Source organism: Myotis brandtii, unplaced genomic scaffold (genome assembly GCF_000412655.1).
Source record: "Myotis brandtii unplaced genomic scaffold, ASM41265v1 scaffold250, whole genome shotgun sequence".
Taxonomy (NCBI): Eukaryota; Metazoa; Chordata; class Mammalia; order Chiroptera; family Vespertilionidae; genus Myotis; species Myotis brandtii.
The window spans coordinates 1153605-1162545 of NW_005359478.1; the positions used below are offsets into that span (position 1 = coordinate 1153605).

The 8941-nt window shown below is 53.5% G+C and overlaps 2 protein-coding genes across 2 annotated transcripts in view; one reads left to right on the forward strand and one right to left on the reverse strand.

Annotated features, from left to right (window-relative positions):
- Positions 1-494: 494 nt before the first annotated feature.
- On the reverse strand, positions 495-4513 carry SLC39A1 (solute carrier family 39 (zinc transporter), member 1). Its single transcript, XM_005867448.2, has 4 exons — positions 4407-4513; positions 3559-3775; positions 3266-3396; positions 495-2106 (listed from the first exon to the last, which is right to left on the reverse strand). Exons 2-4 carry the CDS (start codon positions 3743-3745, stop codon positions 1450-1452), a joined length of 975 nt encoding a protein of 324 aa, XP_005867510.1. The 5' UTR covers positions 3746-3775; positions 4407-4513; the 3' UTR covers positions 495-1449.
- A 4107-nt stretch (positions 4514-8620) lies between these two features.
- CREB3L4 (cAMP responsive element binding protein 3-like 4) overlaps positions 8621-8941 on the forward strand; it is a 4704-nt gene continuing 4383 nt past the window's right edge. The window contains exon 1 of the mRNA XM_014540759.1: positions 8621-8803. The gene's annotated coding sequence lies outside the window, so the exon portion shown is untranslated. The remainder of the gene's footprint in view (positions 8804-8941) is intronic.

An 8941-nucleotide genomic window follows, 5' to 3' on the forward strand; every position in this document is an offset into this window, starting at 1 on the left:
CGAGCACCGCGAACCCGGCCCCAGCCTAGCCCTGACCCGTGGCGCGCAAGGCCTTCCGGGAATTGTAGTTTGTTTACGTGACCCTCTCACAGCCCCAGCCACGCAGTACGCAAAGGAAATGGACACCAATTCCCAGCAGCCCTGTTGACTCGGGGAACTGGGGACTTTGCTCCTCCCACTCGGCTCCTCCCTGCGCGCGGCAAGCTGGGAAAAGTAGTTTTACATTAGCCCGGAGCCTAGGAAAGCGAAGGGGAGAGGGAGTAAGGAGAGAGGAAAAGAAAAGGAGAGGAAAGGGAAGGGGTGGAGACAGGGAAGGAAGAAGGAAGAGACAAAAGAGGGAAAATGTCATCTTCAGGGAAGGGTAGAAGGGCCTGAATGAGAACAGTGAGACGAGGGAGACTACTAAAACAACTGTAAACATCTGGGACGCAGGCCCTCAGGCTAGCCACATGCCCACCCCTTTGCCAATACAAAAGAATCAGATTCCATACAGATGTAGAGAAACATCTTTTATTTGGGGAACATGTCCCAAAACAGATCAGTAAGTAAAATAGATTCTAGAGAATATGGCCCTGTGCCCAGCCCTACCCCTCCCCCCGCAAATAACCCTGGGGGTGAACATTCCCCATCCCCCCTTGGGCTCCTATGGTATAAAAAGTTTTGGCAGCTCAATGTTTATCATCTGCGGCATATGGGGCACCATATATCCATGTTCAGTATTCCTAGAGTGCAGCAATGGTAGGGCCCTCGGATCTACCAACCCTCCCTCCACCCCAACTCAACAAACATTTCTGCCCCACCCCAGAATCTGGGACTAAAATAAGGAGCAAGAGGACGACCCCTTCACTGAGGTGCTGAGCAGGGCTCAGTACATCACTGTGCTTTGAGAAAGAGGGAGGGCATTTTATTTGGCACTTTAAAAATAGAGTGAGCAGAACTGGAGAAGCCAGAGAAGGTACCAATACTGGCAGGAAGAGGCCACTTGGCACTAGTGTCTTGGGAGAAGGAAAGGAGAGAGGTGTGAGAGTAGGAGCTAAGAAAATTAGGAGGGATCCACTCCAAATGACAGAGGGCTGAAATGGGCTAGAAGCAAGAGAACTGCTGACTCTGGGCCTGTGTTCTCTCTACTTCCATCCCAAAGCCTCCGCAGTGTCAGTTTGTCCCTGTGTAGTGTCTGCCCAATTCTAGCGTGCAATGTCTTCCCTAATACTAATGTCTCTTAATCATGTCATCATGTCCCTAGTGACTTGATCATGCCTTGTCCCTTGAGCCTGGGGACCAGACTTTTGTCTACCCACTTCTTTCCCATTGGTCAAATTGTCCCAAAAGCTTCACCCTCACCTCTCAGAGAACTCTCTGGACCTCAATACTTCCCTTCCCCATTCCTGAGGAGGGGAGGTGGGTCAAGGGCACCTGGTACCCAATCTTCCCTGCCCCTCTTGGAGCCCCCTAGACTTGCATGAAGAGTGGGCCAGTAAGTAGGGCAAAGCCTGATAGGAGCAGAATGACCTTGAGGATCCTCTGGTCAGCAGTGGCCAGCTCCTGGGGCAGGATTTCCAAGAAAGTGATATAGAAAAAGGTGCCAGTTGCCATGCCCTCCAGCACAGACTGGGCCAGCTGGTGCAGTGGGCCAGCTGACTCTGCCAGAGCTGCACCCAGCCCAATGCCCAGAGGTGTCATACATGAGAAGAGAATGCCACAGCCAGCCACCACCTTTGCTCGCAGGTGGCTCTGCAGCAGCCTCAGGGACAAGCTGACGGCCAAAATACCCTTATGGAGCAGCAAAGCCAGACACAGCTCCATGGTCCGAGCCTGGTCTCGCTGTAGTCCCACTGCCAGCCCCTCGAACACCGAATGCAGAGCCAGGGAGAAGACCAGTACACAGGCACGCAGGGCTGAGGGAGCTGCCAGAACTCCACTTGCCTGTGGGAGGCCTTGCCCATCATGCCAGTGCTGCGGCCCACCATTCACTGTTCCCAGCAGCGCCCTTGTCTCCTCTCGAGGTGGTGGCACTGACTGCTCCTTGTAAGCGAGCGTGATCTGCTCCATCACCAGGACCAGGAAGAAGCCCATGGCCAGGATAAACTCTTGTAGGGGAAACTGAAGCTGTGGGCAGAGGAGGCAACAAGGAGTTTAAGAGACAGACCAAGTATGAGGAACACGAGTCAGGTGCAGAGTCCAATGAAGTCCCAGGCACAGAGACGGGGGGGGGGGGGGGGCCCCACACATGGCCACTCTTGGTCACACAGATACAGTCACTTGGTGACACAGACACAGAATGACACACAATCACACAGATCCTGGTGTCACAGTGTTACATGTAAACAAGATTTTCCAGCTTTGGCACTATTAACATTTGGGACTACATAATTCTTTGTTGTGGAGAGCTGTCCTGTGCACAGCCTCCCTAGTCTCTAACCATTAGATGTCAGCAGCAGCACAACGCCCCGCCCCCCTCCCTAAGCTGTGACAACCAAAAGTGTCTCTGGACGTTATCAAAAGTTTTTGGGGGGAGGGGCAAAAACACTCCCAATTCAGAGTCACTGAATGACATTAGTGTAGACGTACACAAAGTGTCACATGTAAGCACACAGAGTCCCACATTCTCCCACCTTCCCAAACGCTCACACAGACCCGCACACTGTTGCAGGAACATTCAGGCTTAATCACAAGGCGAAACAGGTCACTCAGTCAGACACACAGATTCTGCCCAGTGTTACTTCCTCAGTCTTAGGGAAATAGAGGAAGAGCCCAGGGTGCCGTCCTCGCACACCCCCCCCCCCCCCCCCCCCCCCCCCCCCCCCGAAACTGTCTCAGTTTTTCCCATGAGACTTTCCTACGCTTTGGAATTACCTTCCCCATAGCCTACTTATTTGGGCCTTTTTGGTCAGCAACACCAAGCCCCTGGGATTGCCTCCCAAGCCTGTACCGACCTCTTTCTCCAGCCCCTCGGGGAAGTGGTGAGGGAGTGAAGATAATTCTTGGAATGCTGTTCACTTCCCAGAGGCTGAACTGAGAAACCCACAGAGTAGGTCATATACGTGGTAACAAGGCTCCTCACACTGCTTCCAAGGGTCACATAGGGACTGGGGGGAAACCCCCAAAAGAAGTTACGCCCTATAACTCAGAACCACAATGCACAGGTTCACATCCAAGAGCCTTCCACACAGTTGCAGAGCAACACAGGAACAGATCCATACAAGCCACCTCCCTAGAGGCATGCGACTCACATACACAGCCTCACACGCAGCCGGCCGGTGCTCACCGTCACGTGCAGGGCTGCCAGGGCCTCGTCTATGGCAGACAGGTAGTCAGGCAGCAGGTCCAGGAGACAGGTGACCAGAAACACATCTCTGGCAAAGCAGCTTACCAGGCTCAGGACTTTCTGGCGGAAGGCTGGGCAGGAGTGAAGGCGGAGGGGAATGAGCAAGGGAAGCCCCTCCAGGCCCAACCCAAGCATCGGTCGCTCTCCCCTGCCCCTCCTTAAGCCACCGTCCTCGGCCCCAGAGCCTTTCCCACCCCAAGCATCCACGGCAGCAAGGACACGGAGCGCCTTACCCGAGGCTTCGGGGCTGGCTCCCGGTCGGCGTAGCACACAGATGGGCACCAGACTGCAGATGAGCGTGAGCACCAGCAGGAGCACCAGGGCCCCCAACTTCACCTCCAGGCCCACCGGCAGTGGGGGAGCCGAGGCTACTGCCTCTGGGCGCCACACCAGGAGCTCTGGTTCTCCCCAGGGCCCCATGGTGGCCGGCTGCTCCAGTGACTCTCAGACCTGGGAAGAGAGCGCGGGGGGAATGGTCATGTAAGTACAGCTCCCTCGGCCGGCGCTTTCTGACCTTCCCGCGTGACTCATCCCCTCCTTTAGGGGAACAGTCCTCCTTCCCCTTGGTCCCTTCCCAGCGACTGTTCAGGGGCCCAGCAAGGGGGAAACAGGGGCACGAGGACTGTGCAGCCATCTCCTTGCGCTTTCGCCTGCAGCTCCCCGAGAACTGGGGAGCCGGGGCCCTGGAAGAAAAGCGGAGGCCAGGCCCCTTCGTGGAAGGAACGGAGGAGCCGAGCGGGGTTCGGGGCTGTGCAGAGATGTCGCACGGGTCGCTCCGTGGACCCCCAGAAAGAACAAGGAGAGCCCGGCTGCCGGACGGCTCTCCCGCTCCCGTTCCCCCGGCGCCATGCCCCCGAAGACGGAGAGAGGCCACTTCCAGCCACAGGCCCTCGGGGTCTGGGGTCCCGGGACGGGCTGGCACAACCACCGAGGGCGGTGTCTGAAGTCCCGGCTGCGGGAGGCGGGGTCCCAGGCCGCCAGCGTTCCGGGAAGCCCAAGTGTGTGAGAACCCGAACTCCAGCTCCCAGGCCCCGGCCGGGGCGGCCGACGGGAATCCCACCCCCAGGAAAGCCGCACTCACCTCGCGAGGGTCTCACTCCATGGCCCCCGCCGGGTTCCGGCCTCCGGTCGGGAATTCCCGCCTCCCCCCAGCACTCCGCTCACCCTCCACCCCCACAGCCGCCGCGTACCAGCCCCCGCAGCCAATGACTGCTCCTGGGGGGCGGGACCAGGCCGGGAGTGACGGGCCTAGGGCCAGTCAGAGACGGGCAGCGGGAGCTGGGTGGAGGCGGAGACGGGGGGAAATGTGCAGGAGCATGGGAAGGAGCTGGAGGGAAGATCGAGGGGCCGAGGGCCCGGGCTGCTGCGCTGGAGTTCTGGTGGGCGGAAGCTGGCTGCTCAGCAGAGGCTTTGATCTTTTGGACGTTTTAAAAGAGAATGCTAGAAACCTCGCGGACATGGCTGATGTCCCATAGGCACCCCGCAGTCCCTGGTCCTCCGCCTTACTCCTCTGAGTATGACTGCCTGGTCTTGGACCCCTTCGGTGCACCCTGGCGCCAAAGGGGAAGCCTTACCTTCTTAGTGTGGCCGGCAGTTAGACAGACGTGAGCAGAGCAGGGAGGATCGGCCAGGTACAGAGGGTCTCCAGGGCCCAACCCTGTTTGCTCAGTGGATAGAGCGTTGGCCGCAGACCGAAGGGTCCTGGGTTCAATTCCAGCCAAGGGCACGAACCTCAGTTGCAGGCTAGATCCCCCCCCCCCCCCCCCCCCCCCCCCCCCACACACACACACACACACACACACACACACTGTAGACACTTTTCTCAGACATATGTTCAAGTAGGTTGTAAACTCCTGGAAAGCAAGGAGGAGGGAACCAATCCATGTCTCTCACACCGATGTTTCTCTCCCCCACCCCACTTACACTCTCTCTAAAAATCAATGCAAAAATATCCTGGGGTGAGGATTAAAACAAAAGGTTAGCAGGATGGAAAGCTCCAGGTGCCTAGCAATGGATAATTAAGTGTAGGGTGGACCTCGCCTGGTGACTTTCCCTCCCCTAGCATATCACTGGTCTGCGGTATGGATCTCTTGACCTTTCCTCCCTAGAGATAACATCTGGGCCTCAGTTGTATTTCAGCTCTAGGTCCAGATAAGACAGCGGTTCTCAACCTGTGGGTCACGACCCCTTTGGCGGTCGAACGACCCTTTCACAGGGGGCGCCTAAGACCATCCTTCATATCAGATATTTACATTACAATTCATAACAGTAGCAACATTACAGTTATGAAGTAGCAACCAAAATAATTTTATGGTTGGGTCACAACATGAGGAACGTTATTTAAAGGGCCAGAAGGTGGAGAACCACTGATAAAAGCAACAAAACTAGCCACCGGGGACATCAGGCCCAGCTACAATGACACCCACCCCCCCCCCCCGTTGGCCAATCAATCAGTGGAGACCACAACCCTGAAAGGACACACCTGGAAAACTCCTGAATATTTTATTAAGATCTTTCCCTGGGACCACCCCTAAAATCTCCTTCCTTAAAACCCACAGGATGGAGGACTGTGCACTCTCCCTCCACCGAACATGCCCATGACTTTCCCTTTCCAGCCCCTTCTCCACACCCGCACGGCCCTCCCAAGCAAGTTACATAAGCTTCCTCACTCCCAAGCTCCAAGGGCCCTAACTTAACCTCTAGAACTTGTTTGCTAAATCCATTTCTTCTAGGAATTACTTTTTCTACCTCTGTAATTTACCCAAATGTTCCCTTGCAGTTTGGGTCTTGCTATATCCTCTTGGCCCACATCCTTGTGCTATCAGAATCCTCTTCTAGCCTCATGAGAGAGTAGGGGACAAAGCAAAATAAAGAAGGGGGCTCAGCCTATTCTTTGCAAAGGTGAAAAGGCCTCATTGTGTTAGGACTATAGGACAATATAACGGCCATTTGTAAACTTCCTGCCACAGGAGACAAAGGCCAGGAAAAGCTTTCTGGACACCAGGAATCAGACCATATAAGGAACTGAAACTGTCCTAAAAACACCTGAGCACACACCTGCATTCCATCTGCCTTCCAAGCCACCGACTCAGCCCCCAAGTCCACTGACGACAAAAGTTTCCTGCCAGCAACTACATATAAGGATGAAACTCCAGGTACATATATATTGATTTCAGAGAGGAAGGAAGAGGGAAAGAGAGATAGAAACATGAATGATGAAAAAGTCATTGATCATCGGGGAAAAAGGAGACATATGTAAAACTTTAGACAATAAATAAATAAATAAAATCATTGATCAGCTGCCTCCTGCATGCCCCCTACTGGGGATCGAGCCTGCAACCTGGGCATGTGCCCTTGACTGGAATTGAATCAGGGACCCTTCAGCCCACAAGCCCACGCTCTATCCACTGAGCCAAACCAGATAGGACTGTGAGGACTTCTTGAGGGATGTAGTCTAGGAGGAAGGAATCATATAGACTCTAAGATCAGGATGTAAATGAAATGGGGTACTAGTGTCCCATCGTTTATAATAATTATCATTACTGTTCCAAGCTCTTAATTAAAATGACTATTAGAAGCTACTCCAAATTGTTTAAGGAAATATTATGCACACTATGGTTTGTCTATGGAAAATTATGCTTTTAAGGTTATTGATAATTAGTAATATTAAGAAAGAATCATGGACTGGGAGTTAGGACACCTAAGTACTAGTTCCAGCTCCACCTTAATTTGGTGTGTGATTTTAGGCAAGTAATTTCCCTCTTGGGAGCTTGATAAATCTGGTGGAAGAGAGAAGGTAGACTAGCAGATGATGCCAGAGGTTCCTTTCAGTTCTAACATTAGTGGAAGCTGACTATATTTTTCACTTAATCATCTCTACACATGCAGTGGGGAGGAAACCCTTTGAAAGCTTTCTTGCTCTGGGAAAAATCTAAGCAGGGACATTTCTGTTTTCCTTGGAGCTCTGCATCAACCTAGGAACCTGCTTTGTCTTTTCACTACTTGAGCAAGATGCAGGATGAGCAGGAAAAGACAGGGGGGAAATTTGAGAAGGTTCCAGCAAGGTAGTTTAGTATAGTACAAGGAATATGGGCTCTGGCACCTAAAATTTGGTTAAGCTACTTACAGAGTAATCTTGAGAAAGTTCCTGAGTTACCCAGTAAATATTAGGTCCTGTTCCTGTCTTTACCTTCAGCCACTCAAATGTTCACGATAATACCAGTTTGAATTCCAGATCCACACCCCAAACTTTCCTGTTTTTATCCGACGTATTATTAGGGAGGCAGGCAAATGAAAATACCTATATTACTATAGCCTCATTATTTTATTTAAAATGAATTCCTGCCCTGGCCGGGTAGCTCAATTAGAGCGTCATCCCCATATGCCAAAGTTGTGGGTTCAGTCCTCAGTCAGGGCACACACACAAGAATCAATCCATGAATGCATAAATAAATGGAACAACAAATTGCTGTTTCTCTCTCTCCCTCCGTTAGTCAACAGTCCCTGTGTGTGTATAACCGCTGTTCTTCATCAGTAGCAGAATGCACTGATTACGGATTTTGACACCGCGCGATTGCGCGACTTTTCCGCCGGCTGAGTCAAAACTCTGTGACTCGGGCCAACAGGATATTTTCTCCCTGCCTGGATACTAACCTGGGTTTACGAGTCACGTGACAAGCCAACCCGAACCAAGCCGCTCCCCACATTCCCGCAACTTTTGCCCTTCCCTACGACTCATCTTCAGGCGTTCACCCGGACCTGCAGAACCCAGGCCCCACGGGACCAATAAATGCTCCGGCCCCATTGGCCTTATTTTCTCTTGGACAGACAATTCTGACCAGTTACGGCGGCGCCGGCGTCCAGACGGTAATCCCATTGGCTCAGTGCTCTGCCCATCAAAACCGCTACGTCTTCGGCTTCCAATCAGACTCAAGTGTGCATGAGCGCCACGGGGTGGAGGAGGGGAATCCCCCGTAAATCTTGGCAATCCAGTTGACTCTCCCGCCTTTGTTTTCAACCCTGCCTTGTTCTCCTTCTTATAAAAGTGATGGCCGGAGAACAGGCACTCAAACATCCTGTGCTGCAGTCACAGCCATCTCTGTCCTGCCCTGAGGAGCCCCCTCAGGAAGAGTTGCTATTGCTAGGAGACACTGAGGCAGAAAGGGAGAGGCTGACTATGTTTGTCTCAGGTCACGTTTGTGGACGCTCAGCCTCTGAACCCTCTGCTCCCAGATTCAGCGCCTCTACCGTGGCTCCCGACTAGGTGCAACCCACTTTCCTAGTGTAAGGCTGGGGGCGGGGTTTGGCTGGGCCGGTCCAGGATGCAAGATCCTGGAGGGAAGAAAAGGTGTACTGTTTGGGGTGCTCAGCGGGCTGGGCTGGCTTGGCAGGGCTGGGATCTTCAGAACAGGTAATAACCTGGAGGCCTGTTCGTCTGAACCATAGATAGAAGGACAAGGCGAGATCTCCGGGTAACAGGTGAGGGGGCTGCATAGGTGAGGAGGGGGAATAAATGGAAGAGCAAGAGGAACCAGAAGCTGTGTGTGTGTGTGTGTGTGTGTGTGTGTGTGTGTGTGTGTTGGGGGGGGGGGGGGGGGGGGGGGGGGGGGGGCACCA

Coding starts and splice junctions, on each gene's coding strand:
- SLC39A1 (XM_005867448.2), bottom strand. CDS start 3,745: ATGGGGCCCTGGGGAGAACCAGAGCTCCTGGTGTGGCGCCCAGAGGCA. Junction 3,397..3,558: donor AGCCAGCCCCGAAGCCTCGG/GTAAGGCGCTCC, acceptor ACTCCTGCCCAG/CCTTCCGCCAGAAAGTCCTG. Junction 2,107..3,265: donor TGGCAGCCCTGCACGTGACG/GTGAGCACCGGC, acceptor CTCTGCCCACAG/CTTCAGTTTCCCCTACAAGA.